At 38.3% G+C, this 20,949-nt stretch overlaps 1 protein-coding gene across 3 annotated transcripts in view; it reads left to right on the top strand.

Annotated features, from left to right (window-relative positions):
• The first annotated feature begins 2,416 nt into the window (after positions 1–2,416).
• HMGCLL1 (3-hydroxymethyl-3-methylglutaryl-CoA lyase like 1) overlaps positions 2,417–20,949 on the top strand; it is a 199,327-nt gene continuing 180,794 nt past the window's right edge. For 2 of the 3 annotated variants that reach the window (XM_032340295.1, XM_032340296.1), the window contains exon 1: positions 2,417–2,858. In XM_032340295.1, coding sequence (XP_032196186.1) covers positions 2,751–2,858 — 108 coding nt within the window. In that variant the 5' untranslated portion in view covers positions 2,417–2,750. The remainder of the gene's footprint in view (positions 2,859–20,949) is intronic. The other variant, XM_032340293.1, reaches the window with a different exon arrangement.

The raw sequence follows: 20,949 nt of genomic DNA, 5'->3' as shown, positions 1-20,949 counted from the left end.
AAACCAAAGAACTTGCTGAAGGTCACTCAGTTTATAAGTGGTGGAACCATGCTCCCATCTCTGGTGATCTAAAACCATAGTGAGGGCTCTTTCCCTCACTGTGCTCTGGTGGTGTCTTTCAAAGAGAAATGTGGCAGAGAGAAGTCAACAGGAGAATACAGAGAGACAATGGATGGGACCAAGGTGTTAATTAACATCTCTTCTTGAGAGATTGGATTTTTGGTAGCAGTTTAAGGAGTGAAGGGAGTCAAGAACAATTCAGGAAAGACAGATACATGTCAATGTTTTGAATAGGAAGTTATTTATATTCACTAGAGGAAACAGGAACTTAAACTGCTTTTAATTTGCAATGATTTTTTAGATCTTCTTACATGTGAAAGACTGAACAGCAATGAAACAGAAATAGCTTAGTTCTGATGCACAATGATCATGAAACACCACACACTTTGTGATTTTTAGGAAGTATTTCCTATACTGCTCTGAAGAGCTCAAGTTTCTTAACCTGCATATGGGGAGAAAGAGCTACATTGCCCACCACGGGGATTTTCTGTATCTACTCTCATTTCATCCAGAGCTTTCCTGATTTGCGCTAACAGGAGTACATATTGAAATTTCATTCTAATGATAAAAAGAAAGATGTACACTAATGTAACTGTAAAAGTTTATACATTTTCAGCATTCATAATTAACTTTAATATCAAACTGTATCTTCCAGCAAAAGCCCATCTATTTTCATGCTCTTTCATTTGTGAGAGTTAACATTCTTAAGATATTTGGTCCTTATTATTGCTAATGATTTTGGTAATTACAGGAATTATAGGTTACATTTTTGATATTACAGCATTTTCCATATTAAAGGCATTCAGTCTATGTCAACAAATATTTTCATATTTTAAAGGCTTTTCTGAAAACAAAACAAAACAAAACAAAACAAAACAAAAAACAAAAATAAAAACCCCAAAACCCCACTATATTACTTCGGTGAACTATTTGGGATATGGCATTTTCTGAAGACCTTCCTATTTAGAAAACTATTCAGCAGTAAAGTTTACTTCTAGGTGTTCTTCATAGCAAAGGAACATATAATTTTGGCGTCATATTCTCCAAAAATTTAAAGTTCACTATTAACTGTCAGAACTATTTCATGTTTTAAAGGATTGACTCCATTCTGAAAGTTACCTTGTTTACTGTTGCTCAAATTGGTCCTTTTAAATTCTTTCAGAAACAATGTTTCCTATTGTAGTATTACAACAGGGACAGAAAAAAAAAAAAAGATAATAGGCATTGGTGCAACCAGAATGCATTCATTAAGCTCTGCTAAAGACAACTTAGAATAGATTTAGCTCTGTGAATATACTCCTATAAAATAGTAACTTTCAGGAAAGTAATAATTGGATTTTTTTTTTTATATACTTTAAGAGTTTTAAAGTCATCCAGTAATTGGGCGACTTCATTTTAGCAGCTCAGGGCATGTTCTCCAAGTTAACCCTCTTGGTCAAAGCTGTGAGGTGTAAGATTCCCTTCTCCTCTTTGCCTTTTCCAGTGCTGTTCCACTAAGGAACTACATGGATCTACATAAATACCTCTCTTATTCTTTGACTGCTTTATTTCTATTGCCTGCGGAAGGTGGAAGTCTCACCACTCTCCCCAGTAGTAATGATTGTTTCCTTATCCTGGGTATTAAATTCCCTGTAAGTGTGTTTATATTATGTTTTACAAGACAATCTTTGGTCCTTTCATCTGGTTGTGCAACATCAGCCAGCTTCGGATTTCTATTTGCTATAGCGACAGGTAGAGCTGACTGGTATGCCTGGCCATGCACGCTTGGTTGCACAAGACTGTTCTTGACGAATGTCTGTTCAGTTGCAAGCTGCTGAAATCACTGGTTCAGAGTGGGTCCAGGTGATTTAAGTGTGCCCATGAAGGAGAGGTGGTAGGGAAATGGTCCTTTCCAGGACCAACCCCCTGCACACCAAAGATTACTGCTACTTTAATATCCTAAGGATTTATGTAGCATTTTTAGTCCCAATGAATTTAGCCTTTAGGGCTTTAACAATTTGGAGCCATGCATCTCTTAAGCAACTGGATTCCAGTTCAGTACTTAACTTGTAGTATGAGCTTAAGGACAATTTACTGACTTAACCAAGTTACCTGTGACATCTCGCCCAATGTAATACTGTTTGTATTTTCTTCTTTATTAGGTTGTGTTTTAAGCTTGCAAACGAGCTCAAAATATTTAAAAATAGAGCTTATTGTCATCAAGCATAAACTCAAGTGAGTTCAACGCTGGGCAAATCTACATTAAGCATGAAAGTCTGCTGCTGGAAAGGAGCAACTCACCAGCACAAAAACGCATGCGCCCTTCCTTTTATTTACACCCTTTCTCTTAAGAGCTGAATCAGGTGAGAAGTCGGAAAGTGGGGCGTGTGCAGAGAGCCAGGCACGCTCAGCGCAGTAAGGAAAATGCGCCACACCTGAACATCCTTGGGCTCAATTCCTTTTCTTCTCGGGTTACGAGTGCCGCGGGCCTTCGCCGCAGGTGCCTCCGGCACTCTTAGCCCCGGGCGCGGCCGGGAGTGCTGCCCGCTCCCCACCCTCCCGGCGCCGACGCAGTGAGCGGAGGAGCAGGGCTCGTGCTGGCCGCCTGTGGCCCGGAGGGGCGTGTTCTGGGCTGGCGCAGCTCGCTCGGCATCCCTCTCCTCCCGGCTCCTGGCGCCCTCCTATCGCCGTCTGCAGTCCCAGGCCCTGCCATGGGGAATGTGCCATCTGCGGTGAAGCACTGCCTCAGCTACCAGCAGCTTCTCCGGGAGCATCTCTGGATCGGGGATTCAGTGGCTGGGGCGCTCGACCCTGCGCAGGTACCACCTCGCGGCCCAGGGTGTCCCCACCCTTTTGTACACAGCCGGCTCTTTCCCTGTTATGTCACCACCGCACCCCAGGGCCCTCCCTGTTATGTCACCACCGCACCCCAGGGTCCTCCCTGCAGCAGTTCCGTCTTGTTTAGGCCTCACCTCTTAAAAGGTTCCCCATCCTCTCTGTGTTGTGAACATGCAGACCCTCCTCTATAGCTCAGACCCAGCAAAATCTCTACCTGTGGCCTTTTGCAGGACGCCTAACGGAAACTGCTTCTTTGTTTTTCCCTTGGAGGGGCTGCATTAGAGAATACGCCTATCTGTAAGCATTCCTCCAGGGACAGTGCCTTTAATTTTCAGTTCCTTCCCTGTACTGTGTAACAAAGGGGACAATGTGTGGCAGAAAGAGGAATGAAGCCAGCATGTAAGGCTAGGAAAACATCATAGGATGAAATTATCTAGCCTATTATTAATTATCCTTAATGTTTTTATGCTTCAACACACTTGAACAAGCTTGAAAAAACAGCACTTTCAAAGCCAAATTGATATCCCCGTGATTCCGGAATGCCCAGTTTAATAGGCAACTTAATTGTATCCACGTGTTTGCAGCTTACTGCACTCAAACAAATGGGAGGTAAATGGAAAAAGAAATGCGCTTTTCCTAAAGAGCTCAAAATGTAAAATTCCACCACGTAGTAACAGTGACCATTGTTATGTGAATGTTAAAGCATGGGAAAAGGGAGGGGCAGTCAGTATAAGGGTTTCACTCTTTTTTTATTTTTTGCTGGATGCAAAAATGTTTATCCCTGATTCGTCTTGTAAATAATAATGGATTAATTATAATATTTCAGTGGGTAAACATAATTTGACTATGTGGCTTTGAATCAACTCTTCCAATACTAGGTACCCATTTTTCCTATAGTTTTACATTCAGCGTATTCTCAGTTTAGCGTATCAGTATGTGAAATTGTGGTCTTCGTTCTACAAATAGTAATTCAGCATTTGTGGATTCTTTCAAAACCAATCAGAAGATACATTGCTTCTCATTACTTAAAAGATGGCCGTGGTCATCTGGCCTGAAGCCTTTTGCTGAAAATGCATGAGAGGGAAAGTTATTCTGATCATATGATCCCCTGTCTATTGAATTTTTCTACATTCTAATTTGACTTTTTGCTTTTATAATAACTTTGCTTTTATAACTTTTTTTTTTTTTAACATTCCTATTCAGTCTGTTATAGAATCAGGAATGCTCTTTTTATTCCCTAACTCTTGAGACTTTACATGATGTTTGTTGCTGTGTTAATACTGTATTTCTCTCCCTCATGTTCTGATTTCGTGGGCCGTGGGGGCAGTGATGGAAGCTTGGCTGCTACCTGAGGATGTCTGCTTTGCCCTTTTAAGATGTAGAAGCAGTGTAATCCAAAGTGACTATGAGTGTGAGAAATAGCTCTACCTTCATGAAATAGTGACTTCTTCCCCTGACTTCTTTGCCTGGGAAACTCTTACTCATTTTTCAAACACAGTTTAAATGTCACGTCCTTTAATCAACTCTTCACTCCACCCAGAGTTAATGCCCCATTTCTGTGCTTCTATGGCATTTTATGCATCATTCTTTTTCAGTCCTGCTCATTGAATTATAGTTTTTTATATGTTGTCTTATTTGACCTCTGCACCGTTGACATCTGGCACTTAACTCATTGCAACTGATCTTCGTTGGCATCTGTTTAATAACACCTGTAAGTGCTTTAAGCCAGGCGAGTCTCTGGTTCCTTGGTCTGGCACAAGTCAGACTCTGTGACCTGTTGCTGTCCGGTAAATGACCAGGTTCCTCATGACTTTGTATCCATACTCACGGTTTCAGTTACTGTTTATATATTTGTGTCCTCCAGATTTATATTCCTATCTCCCTCTTAGGCTACAGTGCTGATGTGCAGCTGCTCACTGGACATCATCACTTGGATATTTCAAAAGCAGTTCAAACTCACCATTTCCAAAACTGGATTCACGTTCTCCTTCCTTCAACCCCAGACCTTCCCCAGTACTTGCTATTGTGAGAAACCATCACAGTCTGTTCAGTTCTGTACACCACCAGGCAAGAGCTCTTCATTTTCATTTTTCCACATCCGAAGTATCCTTAAGTCCTGCAAATTTAGCTCTTCCAATTTCTCTGAAATCCATCTCTTTTTCCCAACTTTTGCTGCTACTACCAATTTTATTTTATTTTTATTTTTATTATTTTTAAAGATTTTGTTTATTTATTTGCCAGAAAGAGAGAGAGAGAGAGAGAGCACAGGCAGGCCGAATGGCAGCAGAGGCAGAGGGAGAAGCAGGCTCCCCGCCGAGCAAGGAGCCCGATGTGGGACTCGATCCTAGGACGCTGGGATCATGACCTGAGCCGAAGGCAGCTGGTTAGCCAACTGAGCCACCCAGGCGTCCCTACTACCAGTTGTAAAATGGCATTCTCTCTCACGGTCTACTAGACAATTGCAGTCCTTCTGCAACCCCCTGTTCATGTAGCTGGTTGGGAGATGTTGTCTGTTTCGAATGGAATCCTGCTGATCCCTTGTTTTATAGCTTGGTGTGCCTTTCCATTACTTTTAGGAATGAATACCAAAACTTTCAATGTGTCTCTAAAGCATTCTCTGTTATTTTCATTGCATCTCTTTGCATCATCTTAAGGTATTGTCTTGTTCTTGCCAGGTGGCCCTCTTTGAATTCTTAACAATTCTTCCTCTGGAGTCCTGGTCTTTCTGTTTTCCCCTCTGCTGGAAGGATTCTTTTTAATGAATTAACTTATGTTCACCCTTCAGATCTTAACTCAAATGTTACCTTCTCATCAGTTCTTTCCCAGACTCTTAAAGCAAGCAGCTCTTGTTATCCTATATGGCTCAGTGGACAGTTCTTTATATAGAATATGAATTACATATTTATTTTTGTGATTATTTGATGTGTAGTTCCCTACCAGAGTCTAGGCATCATAAAAGTAAGGGAAACATCCACCATTCACAGCAACTAACAGAATGTCCGGTTAGTTTTTCATGGCCAGTAAATGCTTACTGAATGAAAACATGATTGAATGTTGATCTCATGGCTTATGGGGACCATGAAATTCCTGGTAGCACTTGCCAAATCAATGATTGGTACCTTGTGGTACCCTGATAAATATTAGTTAATGCTAATGTGATGAGAATGAATACTTGATGTCAATACAGTTTGGTCTTCATGATAGAAGATGGATATTACTACTGTTTTGTCTTACCTTTTCATCTCACGGGGGCTAGTCAGGCTTTGATGGGGAGGAGAGTTGAAAATGGATTCTGGGTGGTGCTGATGAGATAGCACTGTGCTTAACAAGTCAATATAAAATCTGGCAGAGAGCATCGTGAGCAGGACCTCTGGAATTTGAAACAATTTGGAAACCGTTGAAACAGATAGAATACTACATTTTGAAAGAATCCTGTGCTAGGCAATGCAAGATTGGAAACCTAGATCTTTTTCTGCTACCAGTTCATTCTGTGACTTTGTGCAGGAAATATCCTGGCTAGGTCTTAAAATTTCAGTTTATGCATGAGAGATAATAATATATCCCTGATAAATTATGAGGATGAAAAATACCGGAGTTGTGTATGTGTAAAAATAGAAATGCATACATTTGAAGTCTAACAATTTATTATCCAATACAGAAGAGGTGAGTGAATAAAAGATTTATTTTACCACCACTCCACTAATTAAATTTTTAAGTCTCTAATTTTTTGCTAATGACACCGATTTTTCAGAAGATTCCTTTCATAGAGCAGCAGGTAGTTAAAATTGATTATCCTATCATTCAAGCTATCTCTTCAGGCCTGTTTTATTTTCTATGTTTGTCTCTTTTAAAATAGGGATAAAGAAGCTGGCTTAATTGGTATATTTCAAGATTTTGATTAAATGTAAGGTACCTGGTAAAGTAATTCCTTTTTGATTTGCAGGTGCTGCTTAAGCAGTAACTAATTTTTTTCATATAGTAATACCCTGTTGTGACAATAAAATTCTCCAGGGCCTAAATTCTAATACAAACAATATTTTAAATGCAGTAGATGTATAAAAGCAAAATTGTAGATTATGTGATATTAAACATATGGTTATTGTACATTATATCCTGAATGATTTTAAGTTACATTTGCTCTCAGCAAAAATTATGGTTCAAAGAAAGTATTTGGTGTTAAAATTTTTTGAGACTTTAACTTAAATATATTTCTGCATAAATTTAACGCGAGGATAATGTGACTATATGCTTTTTAATCTGTAGCTATGCAGTTGTTAGTACATTTGCTAAAAACCTTAGGATGACTGGGGAAGAATTTTCAGAAAAGAACCAAGGTGGCATTCCATTGTTTGTTGTTTTTTTAAATTTGTCTCAAATGTTCTTTTTTCCCTCTTTTCATTCTATTATGCTTTTTCCCCTTTTTTTCCTTTTATACCTTCTTTTGAGTGATATGCTTTTATTCATTTTTCCCCTACCATAACTTGTTAATTATATGCTGTTCTTACTATACTCTTAGTTGCTATCTATAAGATGTCAATACATGACCTGCACTTCTTAAAATATTATGTAAATTGGTACTTTTGCAACTTATTAAACATGCATAATATAGTATTTTAGCTCCATTACTGACTTCTGCTTTTTATATTGTTGTATATGTTAATTTTATATTTATTATCTGTATGTATACAGTTGATAGACATTTTATATTAGAATATTCTTCTTTCCTTTGGTCTTCATTCCTTTCTTCATCTGCATCTTTCCATCTGAAATTATTTTCCTTCAGCTAGAAGTAGTATTTTTTTCTATAGTCTTTAGTAAAAATAGGATTTAAGTTTTGTTTGAAATTACATTTATTTTGATAATGATGTACATAAATGCAAGTTAATATTGGCCATAAATATATATGCCATATAAAGAATTAAAATGCGTGACAACAGCACAAAATGTAGATAGGTACAATGGAAGCCAGACAATGAAATGAACTATTAGTCTTATTTTTGCTTCTTTAATGATAGTCTTTTCACTGTCTTTGGTTTCCAACAGTATGACTGTGATGTGTCTAGATTTAATTTTATTTGCATTTGCCAGTGGTTTGTAGCATTTTTTGGATGTATGGGTCCATGCTTTATTGGCTTTCATAGATTTTAGAGAATTTTCAACCATTTCTCCTTAAGTATTACTTCTGTTTCCTTTTTAATCCATCCACTTGGGCTTATAATTTGAAAAGTCTTTAAACTTTCCCTATTTCTTACATTCATTTTTGTATCTTTCATCCTTTTGCTCCACGTTCATTCTGAATATTTTCTTCTCACTTGTATTCTATTTCACTAATTCTCTCGAGTTGTAATTTGCTGCCAATCTAATTTATTGAGTTTATATTTTTGAGTTAATGCATTTCTGTTATTTTTTAAACCACTTCTTTGTTCTTTGCCACAATTTTCCATCTTGCCATGAATTCTTGAGTATTTATCAGGGTTATTTTAAGTTCCATGTCTGATAACTCCAATATTCAGATCTCTAGTGGGTCTGATTTATTTATCTTTTCTCCTCAAATACTTACTGACTTTGGGGTGTGTGTTAGATACCTGAAATGAAAATTACAGACCTAATTTGAGACACCTCAAATTATCCTTCCCCAGAAAGCGTTCTTTTTTCCCCCTTATTTTCCTACTTCCCCTTGTTTGTCCTCCCCACCCCAACCCCACCTCTGGCAACAATCTGTTCTCTATCTGAGTTTGCTTTTTTTAGATTCCACATATAAATGATACCTCACTGTATTTGTCTCTCTCTGCCTGACTTATTTCATTAAGCATAATGCCCTTAATGTCTACCCATCTTGTCACAAATGAAAGGAATTTTTTTTTAAATTTTTTATTTTTTATAAACATATATTTTTATCCCCAGGGGTACAGGTCTGTGAATCACCAGGTTTACACACTTCACAGCACTCACCAAAGCACACACCCTCCCCAATGTCCATAATCCCACCCCCTTCTCCCAAACCCCCTCCCCCCAGCAGGAAAGGAATTTTTTTTAAAGCTAAAAAATATGTATGTGTGTCTGTCTATACTACATCTTACTTTTCATTCGTCTGTTGATGGACACTAAAGTTGGCTATTATAAATGATGATGCAGTGAACATGGGGCTGCAGGTACCTTTTCAATATAGTGATTTCCTTTCTTCTGGATAGTTAGAAGTGGAATTACTGGATCATATGGCAGTTCTAGTTTTAATTTTTGGAAGACCCTCAATACTGTGTTCCAAGGGGCTGCACCAATTTACATTCCTACCAATAGTACAGGAGGCATCGCCCCCCAACCCTCCAACATCCTTTGCAGCGCTTACTTGAATTTTTTAAAGTAGCCATTCTAACAGTTCTGAGATGTGGAAAGGATTATTTTTAGCTTTTAGCAAATAGTAAATATAAGGATAGATTATCTTAAGCCAATGAGATGCTGAGCTGATTTGAGTTTGGACCTACTTTATTTGTGAGGCTTTGTCTTTCTCTCTTCACCCTTTTATTTTGTTGCTGTTCAGTGGTTCTAACTAAAAAGCCTAGGATGTTTACCTGGATGTCTCCCGGTTGGGACCTAACATCAAAGTATTTTCTCCTCTGCCTTTAAGGCTTCTAAAAGCTCTGATGATCTTTTCAACTGCTGATACCAAATTGGCAAATGTTTCAAGATGAAGTCATGGTCAATGTTGGTCTTACCACTTTGTCTTTCTTCTGCATGGTATATTGGCCACTTAAGTACTCACTGCCTTGGCAATTTTCTAAGGCTATCTAACAAGTGTTTTCATTAACATTTGTCTAGATTTTCTGGTTGTTCTTAGTTAGAAACTCACTCTGTACAAGCTAGTTGAAATGCTAACAATATAAGAAGGAAAATATAAAAAAAAAAACCAGACAATTATGCAATGTGATTGAAGTTGTAAAAATATATTAATTTACCATATTATAAAAATTTTGCAGTAGTTGTATTCCAGATAATATACAAACTGTTTAGAGTAACTATTTACCTTCCCAGCCTTATAAGATATAACTAACATGTAACATTGTGTAAGCTTAAGATGTACAGCTTTGACACACTTAGATACTGCAGGATGATTACCTCCTTAGCATTAGCTAACACCTGAGACCCATCACAGAATTACGATTTCTTTTTTATGTTAAGAATATATAATATCTATGTCCCTAGCAACTTTCAAGTATATAATGCAGTATTATTAACAATCACTATGCTATACATTAGATTTCCAGCACTTGCAGCCAAAAGTTTGTATAGGGTAATAATTTAAAGCTCAAGATTGGATGCTTTATGAGAAAGTAATACTTCATAGAAAAACAGGCTATTCCGATGGTTTTCACTATAAAGAAAAATTATAAAAGAGAAAGAAGATATTTTAAAAATAAGAAACATTGTGCTCAACTTCAATATCGGGCCTTTGAGAAGCAATGTGCTACTTACTTCTTCACTGTGACATAGTTCAGTAAAATTTACTAAATGAATCAATGAATGATTAAATGTGTAGTCCCTTCATGACATTTTGTGTCTATTGATAAAAGTTTATTTCAGATATTTTCTTTTTCTTTTATGGACATAGAGTTGGTGGTAAACAAATTTTATTTTCATAATCTTTTGCATTGCCTTATTTCATTACTGGTTGATTCTTTCTCTTTGTTGATTCCTAATCCTTGGGAGACATCTATATATTTTATCAGTTGATTTATAAAGTACTTTGTAGATTTGCTGATCCTCTCTTCTGTATGTGTATGTTTGTATCTTTGTGCATATGTATGACATGCTAACAACTGTTTTTATTTTTTGAAGAGAAAATCCTGTATTTGTTTTCTAAATTAACATTGTAATGTTTTTATCTGAATGTATAGCTCTTGTAATTTTTAGTTGTCTTAAAAAAAAATACCTTAGGACAGTTCACATCTATTTTTCTGTCATTTTGTTTTAAATTGTGTCTCTAATAAGCTAAGCTGCTTATCTGATTTGTCTCTATCCTTAATTAGGTGAATTTACCTTTAATTATGTGTGATTACATGTGACTCTTGATATGTTTATCCTATTTTCTGCTGTATCTATCAGCCTCACTCACCACTTTATATTTCTTATCTTTGAGGCTTTTTATACTTTTTTTGGTGTCCTTATTTTAGATTTAAGTTAATACGCTTGTTTAGAACAAAAGATATATTTCACAGAGTGAACTCATTCATCTTGAGGAAAAAGTCTGTTTTATTATTATTACACCATGAGTCCTCAGCTAGCATGTTACCAGGTGTATTGCTGTTCTCAAGACTCTTTGTTAACCTAAGGTATCTCACAGGTGGAAGTAGGTAGAAGTAGGGGCCTAATGACTTGTAGTACTGATGTAGATTATGATTTTATTCACGGGCAACAAAGTTAGAAAGTTGAAAATATTCGTGGTCAGAATCTTAGTAAGTGAGCAGTCACAAGCAATAATAAGTCCTATGTATGACTATGTGAATTAATGGCTCAACTAAAGTAAAATCCAGTAAATTTCAGTGGAAATCTAATATTGGATAGAAGGTTCACCAGGACATTGAGTACACTACCAAATAATGTCAAAACTGGGAGGTAAGAAAACTGGCAAACTAAGTTCTAATGGCTTTGGGATATAAAGGATATAAGTCCTCAAAAAGAGCTAAAGGACCATATGGCCAAATCACTTGGATCTCAAAGGAAGAGAAGTTTTTGTATAAATAAAGGGCTACAGTTTTCAGGAAGTAATAGCTGCAGATGCCATCCATACTTCTGGTCACTAAGCAAGTCCTAGAAAGATAAGCAGTCTCTATATGAGAGGGTTCCCGGGCAGATGCTTTCTGTAGGGGTGATCAGGTCTTCATTTAAGGTCAGAAGAGGTAGTGAATGTGGTGCAGCTTGTACGACAGAGCTGAGTTTCCAGATGGAAAAGGAAAGAGCTTGAGTCTTCACATAATGAGAAAGGCAGAGAACTACTTGGGGTTCTATAGAGGAAATAGATGGTTGTTGGAAGTAATAGAGGGGGAAATGACTAAAGACTATACAGGATTGCAAAATAAGGTGGGTTACCCTGTATTTGATTCCCAGTGGTCTTGGGTTGGATGTGGTTCTCTTTGGGTTCTCCACATCAGCCAAGTCCTGGCTTTATTGCCTTTCAAGAGAGTCCTCCTCTTTTGAGCATGGAGACTCCAAATCTTGGAGTCCCCTTTAATTTGAAGTGACTCATACGTACTTTTGAAAAAAGAAAAAGAAAAAAAAAAAGTAAGCTTTCTGTCAAGTTTGTTCACATGGTGATTCCCAACTCATGAATGCTGAGACCAAGAGCAGAAAGCCTGATGTTTGTGGCGTGGTCTCTGTACCGCTGGGAAGAATGCTCCCGTGCATTCTTCATCACATGCATACTGCATCTAAGATGCAGCCTTCTTACACCTTTTTCATATTTTACTTTTTAATCAATTAAGATGCATTGTTTTGTATGAGTTTTCTATTCAGAGTACTTCTATAGTTCTAGAGCTACCACTGTGGAGGTTATCAATAGGTTAGGTCCTGCCTGACTGCTTTATGTACAGTACTTCATTTCATACTCCCAACAACCCATTTTATAAACTGAATAATCGGGGTACAGAAAAGTAAAATAATTTGTGCATGGTCCAGCGCTAATGAATAACAGAGCTCAGAAGGAAATCCAGCAGCTCTAGTTTCAGAGTTCCCGATGTTCACTACTAGATCGATGTTTTCTCGGCTTTTCTGGGTGATAAGAATCACCTGAGGTGTTTACTACGTGTACCAGAAATTCTGATTCAGTAGCTCTGAGATCGAGCCAAACTATCACTTTGCTCCTTTTTTGTTTTGTCTTAATTTTGAAAACCCTGTGCTGGGTGAGACAGCCACCCCTCTCTCCCTGTATCTGCTTCCAGAGGGTCTGCTGTCCTATCCTGTTTTCCCTAATCTATCTTTCCAGAGCTCCTGGCCACTCTCCAGGAAAGACTCCAATGAGTTTCAACTTCCCTTCTGTCCTCTTTGAGGTTGAGACTAGAGTTCTGCCTGGAATAGAATTGCATTGGATACAAAAGGAAAAACAACTTGGTTTCCAATAAATTTCCTGTTCCTTTCAATCTCCAATACTTTCTGTCCTTGGATTCCTGTTGGCTCCTGTATTTCTTGCTTTCTCTTATTCCAGCTGGCTTTCACTTCCTTCCCTCCCCCCACTCGGTGTTCTTGTTTTTTTCATTAGCTGCAAACTCCTCCAAGTCTTCTGGCTTTCTTTGCTTATTCACTCTGTGCTGTAACTTTCCCTGACCCTTTCTTCTCTCCTTGTCTCTCCCTTTCCAAGTTTAGCTTTTATTTTTGTTTCTTTTTTATTTTTCCTCCTCACCTAAGGGGCTAGACCGTGCAGAACAATGACTTTATGGGTCACTCTCATGGAACAGATCATGGTAAAAGAGCTAAAGCAGAATCATGTATTTGGGGAATATTGTTTTAACAGAAATTCTGATTTGAACGTGATTGTCCAACCTGCTTGCAGCCCTACTAATGAAAGCAACATACAGAATCCCTGTTTCCTCCTGCCAGTCCCTCTATTATTAATCTAAGTGGGAGATGCAAATTGGCTGTGGCACAGGTGAGCAGAATTTAACCTCTGGAAATACTTTGGTCAAGACTATAGGTAGAAGATTACTACATAGAAAGGCCTTAAGCAGGACTTGCGGTCTTCATTTGTATGCTTCTCTGCCTCCGGCGTCCAGATTATCTTTGTGTCAGTGGATGCTTGATTTTGTTATCCTTGATGGATAGCTCCATGGTGAGGCTTTAATGAGACCATTAGGACATTTCTGAATGTTGGTATATATTCAGCCCTACAGACCCTAATCATAATTACTCAGCAGGCAGGAGTTGTCTTTAAATTACCAGAAGTTTGCCATCTTCCCCTTTGGATGATCTTCCCTTTCTGAGTGATCAGAATTCATTCCGAAGCGAACACTGAGGTGCTGTTGCATTTCTTCTACATCTGACCAATTTGGGGTCAATTTTTATGTTCTTTTCTTCAGAAAGTACTACTGGTGGGGAGATCTTGTTTCCAAAACATGCATTCTGAAATCAGACTTTATATAAAGAGAATTTTATGTGAAGATAATTTAGAACATGGTTCAAGTTTTTAGATGTTTATGCTTTTAGCATAACATGTTTTATGCCTCATTTATATGAAAGTCTAGTAATAGTGTAATGGAAAGCCAAGTAGTGGGAAGGCTCGCTGAAAAATATAAAATGTAACCAAAACTGCTTTCTACATCAGTGATTAAGGAATCAGAGCTGTGCATTACAAACATGATTTTGATAAGAGGAGCTGATGTTTCCTTCCATGGTTTAGAGAGAGGAAGGGCTGAGCTTTGGCTCTCTGATGTTGGCAAGGAGCTAAGGACCCTACTGGGCAAGAAGGGGAGATAGAACCACTAGAAATTATGTCCCAACAGCACTACTCGGGCCACATTTTCATTTTCCATTGCTGTCTCCCAAAAGCTCATTTCTTCATCCTGCTTTTAGTCTGAATCCTGCTTTTCCCCGCATTCCTTGATTGCGATTCAGTTACAAATGTAAGCCTGTAAGTATGTTCTAATGCAGGAGGGTCAGTGAGGATGATAACAGGCTTTGTGTTGGAGGTATATGGGAGATCAAATGGGATTTGGACAGATAGGAGGCATTCCTGGTCAGAGTATGATGATTGAAGATTTTTGAGCAGGATTAATACAGTAAAATTCATTTAGTTAGGAATATTTCTGTGTCTGCGTATATACATATCAACCTACATTTGTATCTTCTATCTGGTCCATTGTCTCTTACAGGGAAAAAGAATTTAAAGGCCTCAATCTTAACAATTGCCTTACTGGGGCGCCTGGGTGGCTCAGTGGATTAAGTCTCTGCCTTCGGCTCAGGTCATGGTCTCAGGATCCTGGGATGGAGCCCCACATAGGGCTCTCTGCTCAGCAGGAGCCTGTTTCCCCTTCTCTCTCTCTGCCTGCTTCTCGGCCTACTTGTGATTTCTGTCTGTCAAATAAATAAATAAAATCTTTAAAAAACAAAACAAAACAAAACAATTGCTTTACTAATTATCTTCATGTTTGATTTGAAAATGGTTGCTTAGTTTTGCAAGTGGTGAATCTTATGCCTGTTTGGCTTATGTCCCTTACCTCCCCTAACCCCAATTCCTGTATAGGGCTTAGTGGGCCCATCTTCCACTGGGAAGTAGAGTTCCCCACCAAGTATGTTTGAATGGATGGAAGTATCTCCATATTAAATATACAGTATTTTTAGTGCTAGACTGAGAGCTTCTTAAGAGAAGAAACTGTATTTTATTTATCTCTCTGTTATCCAGGAGCCCTAAAGATTCAGATCTTTTTTTTTTTTTTTTTTTAAGATTTTATTTATTTATTTGACAGAGATCACAAGTAGGCAGAGAGGCAGGCAGAGAGCCTGATGCGGGGCACGATCCCAGGACCCTGAGATGGTGACCTGAGCCGAAGGCAGAGGCTTTAACCCACTGAGCCACTCAGGCGCCCCAAGGCACAGATCTTTTAAAAATGTTTCCAGAACGAAATTGTTTCTGCATGTTAAACACAACATTAACACCCACAGGATAAACTTCAGGTGCTTTCAGCCAAATTAACAGACTTTATGATTGACCCAAGTAATATCAAAAATAGTACTTTTGTAAGCTAGAGTTAGTAGTTTTAGCTGTGCTGTATTATTTTTCACATTGGAGGATAACGTAGATTTTAAATCCACGTGCTAATTTTGTTTTGCTTTGTTTTTTCTTTCCTGGCTAAGAAGGTAGAATCTAGCTATTCATTCACTTTCCATATCTCTGTTTTTACGGAGTTAATTCACGCGGTGTATAATATGCATCTTCTCAGGACTCCGTTTTATGGGAGAGGGGGGTAGGAACACTGAGGGGTATAATGATACCCTCAGGGTGAAGCAGCTTCTCTATTGCAGTGTCTAAGCCACAGTCTCTGGTTTTGGATTCAGTGTTTGGCCTGAATATCCCACTGATAGTAAGCGCATCAAATGTCACCTTACGCTCGTTAACTTTCCAAGTCACGCTTCCTTGGATTTGTGAAGTAGGGAAATGCAGATGTCAGGAAACTTCGACTACATAAAAATGCCTTTAATACAAGTTTCACTCTATGAAATCAGCATTTCATAAAGCCTTCTTGGTGAACTTTATTAACAAGCAACGGGGTCTAGGAAGCTTGGCAAACAAGGAGGCAGGAAACCCCAACGAGAACATGTCTGTCAGACGTCTTTCCTTCTGGGGCTTCCTTCCAAATGTTTTTGGAGCTTGAAGGAAGTGGAGTGGCTTTCTGCCACCGCTTTCATACATCTGTAACCCACTGAGTGTTCGGAGTCTGGCATTCACTTTTTAAATTCTTTCCTCAATCTGTATTTATTTCACTGTGAAATCGAAGCTGATCACATAGGTTAATGTTGAAGTCCAAATACGAATCTTATTTTACTTAGACACAATTTCTACTTTCTGAGAATTGTGATTTAAGGACTGAGAATTCTCAGATTTTTAAAAATGCTAAGGCACTGTTACAAATCTTGCATTTTATAGAACACTGTGGACCTGGTCAAACCTAAAAAGCTGAGGGCAATTTGGAGTTCTGTTTGCCTAGGTTTTAGGGCTGTGTTTAAAAGACATTTGCAAGACCTGTGGAGAAACAGATGTAGTTATTCAGAGTTTCACTCATGAATGTCTGCTATCACTTAGTCCCCATTCCCTTATGACATGATTTTAATATTGAATATAATTCTGCTAAATGTATGCTCTAGAAAATATTGAAAGAAAAACTTGAGCTCAAGGAGATGGAACATAAGCCTCTGTAAGTACTCCTCTCTAGAGAGCTAGATCTCTTAAATATCTTTTTGCTCTTAAAAGAATGCATACAGATATTGACCTTTTGGTGAGAAAGGAAGAGTGATAACTTGTTAAATAGAATGTCAATCATTTGTCTCAACCAAAAATTATTATTCAGGGGCAGTGGTGTCATTTTAGCATACCTGCTCTAGATTTCCAACTGACTTACCAAATGGGACGAATGAAAGAATACAGGAGATATAAAATGCTACATAAACTGTTGATAGAGTATTATTAACAAGAGTTTGGGAAATCACACAGCATCAGTATATTCTTTTTAAGATTTTATTTATTTAGTGGACGGGGAGCTCGAGAGAGCAAGAGCGAGTGCACAAGCAGGGTGGGTGGGAGAGGGAGAAGCAGTCCCTCATGTGGGGCTGGATCCCAGGGCCCTGAGATCATGACCTCAGCCTAATGCAGATGTTTAAGAGACGGAGCCACCAAGCGCCCCTCACACAGCATCAGTACTAGCAACCACTCTTTATCAGATAGGAAACTCATCCCAATGACTTTGCTAAGGGCTGAACTCTTAGATTTGCGTAAAGCAGATCCTGTTACCTCACTTTTAATAAGAGGAAAGGGAGGCTCAGAAAGTTAATAAAAAACTCCTCGGGCCACATAACTAGTAGAGGCACTGGCCTTGAACCTATAACCGTTTCCAAAGCCAATACTTCTTATGCTACATCCTCTTAGTCTGTTGAGCAGTAAGGTCTTCAATTGTAAGAAAATTGCTGTGTACTTATTTACCGTAACTTCATTTAGCATAATTAGGAAGGTTCTAGATTAATCTATCATGTTAAGGAGGGAGATTGCAGTTGGTTACAAATGATGTGAAATGATACAGCTCACTGTCCTTCATTAGTTCATTTTGAGACCGAATATTTATTTACTTTTTTAAAGATTTTGTTTGTTTCTTTGTTTGTTTATTTGTCAGAGCACACAAGCAGGCAGAGTGGTAGGCAGAGGCGGAGAGGAAGCAGGCTTCCTGCTGAGCCAGGAGCCCAATGTGGGACTCGATCCCACGATCCTGGGATCATGACCTGAGCTGAAGGCAGAGGTTTAACTCACTGAGCCCCCCGGTGTCCCAAGACTGAACACTTAAAATCCAAGGTAGACGAATCTGAAAGGATCCTTCTTATTTCAGAGAGAAGTTATTTAGACTTTTTAAAATGATGCCATCATTCCTGAATCTTTCATTACCATCCCGTTTTGCTCTGTACCTGACAGCAGCACTTCTTTTACCCCTGTACTCAGGGAAATGGTTGTATAGGATATTTCTGAGAAATATGGCCTTTCATAGATTTTCAGTAGGTAGCTTAAACTTGGGGAAAGTACAGTTGGCTTAAGGTCCTACCAAAAAGTCGGAGTTTAGGTAAAATACATTGTATGCGTACCAAATACTATGTGTGTAGACTTCACATATCAATTGAAAGTTCCTGGTTAAGTTCTGTAGGAAAAATCTATTTCCTTTAACCACTGCATCTTTATTCTGTTTTCTAAGAGGTCATCTAAAACCATAGTGTGTAGAGTAGAACCATGCCAAGGTACGATAAATGGAACAAAAGAAAAAAATCTCAGTCACATAAAATGTGCTGAAGTGCTATTGTGAGGTTCATAAAAATTTTTATTAATAAGACCTGGATTGTTTACAAGCATAGAAAACAAGAATTTTCTGCTTGATACTGAAGGTCAGAAAGTAAAGATGATGAAACAAATTGTATATAATTGATTATTGGATAAAAAAGATAATGGGTGAGAAAGAAAAAAGAAATCACATGATCACAAGACAGTTGTTCTAGCCCTATAATGTGTTCCTAAGAGACAAACCTCAAGAGATTTCCATTTGAGAAATGAGGAGCTCAGGAATCGGTCACATTATGACTGAACATTTGAGTCGAATTTACACCGTCAGGGTGCACTTATATGGTTTTGCTGTCCTTCCATTTCTGCTCAGCATTTCTAAAAATGCCAAAGTAGGGAACATTGAGGTGGCCTGTTGCTGTCACTCCTTCTTTCTCCTCGCCACTGGGGCTGGCTTTGTTCTTTGGGAGCATTAGGTTCTAAGGCTGTAGGACTCACCTCCGAGGAAGCCACAAACCTCGTGAGTTTTGATGCCACTCTTCTTTTACTAATGGAGGCAAAAGCAAAAGGAGACCAGCAGCTTCTTTATAAACTGTTGGAAAAGGAAAATAAAAATGATTCTTGTCATTAATTTTGTATGAACTCCTGTTTAACTGGTTCTGATGAAACCACAGGCAAAACTTGGTATCAAATTAGCTAATCACTCAAACTACATGTAATAACTTTCTTTTGTTTTGTGATTCCCAATGTCATTGGAGACCTTATTTATTACCCAATAGGGATAAGAGAAGATGAATGCCAAGGGCTCTTTTAGGAAATTTGAAATGTTTAAAATGTACTGAGGCAGGGTGCCTGGGTGGTTCAGGGGTTAAAGCCTCTGCCTTCTGTTCAGGTCATGATCCCAGGGTCCTGGGATCGAGCCCCACTTTGGGCTCCCTGCTCAGTTGGGAGGCTGCTTCCCCTTCTCTCTCTGACTACTTGTGATCTCTTTCTCTGTCAAATAAATAAATAAAATCTTAAAAAAAAAAAAAAGAAAAAAGGACCAAGGCACACTAGACAGTAGATATATCCTTAATTCCTAGGCAGGAAAACTATGTGTGAAAAATTAAATTTGTGCCTAATCATTTGCAAAATATACGATTCTCCTAAGTGATAAACACCACAGGAGTTCCAAACCAGAAAAAACAGAGCATATTCTTACATAATTCTGTTACTTGTATTACTGTTGTGGCGGAGTAAATGATATTTGGCCTAGGGCATATGTTTTATTTTTCACATTTTGGCTTTCACATCCCTATCAGAACATATTAATACTTTCAGAGAACCCTAACTGATAATTTATTAGTTGTAATTAAACATTTGAATACTTTCTGAGTGCCGATACATTTCAATTGCTCTAATTTTCCTGAAGACAAATATTTATAGCTCAAGAGTTTGTTCCTGTGAGTAGGTTTATCATCATCTGCAACCACATATACCTACTTGCTGAATATCACCCAATCCATGTCCAGACATGTCTGTGAGTATATGACTGTGCATCTCCATGTATGTAGGTTTAGGTCTATGGATATATGGATGTTCGTATTTCTTACTGGTGGGTAAATGATCATATATCACATGTTTTTTGGAGTTGGAGCACTCGGGAAAATGATGAGCTGAACCAAGAGAGATTAAGAACTGGAACAATTGAGGGCATTTTGTATGGGGCTGATAGAAGAAAAACTGGGAGAGACCACTGAAAAGTGGGCATCCAGGAGAAGGCAGAAGAAGGCATCTATTGGTATGGAAGCTTCCGCAGTGCCTCTCATTTATCCCACCCACAGCCTTGTAGTTGACTGCTTGGCTTTTTCTGCTGACAACTTTGAGTGTCCTTGAGAATTGAATATATTATCTCGAACTTTCCAATAACCACTATTGGTTATTACCACTTGTATTCTGTCACTTTGGACAGTAGGACTACCTCTTGCCATACCAAATCTGTGTAAGTCAGCCATTGATGCTCCAACTTTTTCCCTCTACAAGGACTGAAACCAAGCCCTTGAGGACAGATGGCCTGCTGGTGGGGGCAGCAGATCTTGAGGCCTTTCCTGAACAAACACCTCCCATTCTCTCAAGCTAATCAGCATTAACCTAATGACTCTATGTTCCTGTCAGTGTGCTCTAATATACATAGATGTTACCAATATTGGTATTTCAAATACCACTGAAAATTTAATGAGCGGCAGAAAAATGTTTAAATGACTTGCAGACTTTATAAAGAGAGTTTGTAGAATTGTTTGTGATTCTAGTGTTACGGTTTACAACTGCATCCATTAATTACTCTAGCATATGCTGAGAAGACCGATTTGGAATGGTCCAGATGAGGCAAGAGAAATAATTTTCACTTAGACATGAAATAATGGTCTTTGAAAGGAAAGAGTTAGGAAGCTATGGAATTAGGATAGATATTAATATAATGATTGTGATTTTAATTTTTGTTATTTTTACATTATACTGGCAGAGGGATTTAACTGATTTTATAGTTGATGGTGGTGGGCTCTTAAGCATGATCATTCAGATTT

Source organism: Mustela erminea, chromosome 4 (genome assembly GCF_009829155.1).
Source record: "Mustela erminea isolate mMusErm1 chromosome 4, mMusErm1.Pri, whole genome shotgun sequence".
NCBI lineage: Eukaryota > Metazoa > Chordata > Mammalia > Carnivora > Mustelidae > Mustela > Mustela erminea.
Note: the sequence above shows the minus strand (reverse complement) of the source record. Positions and strands in the feature narration are given on the sequence as shown.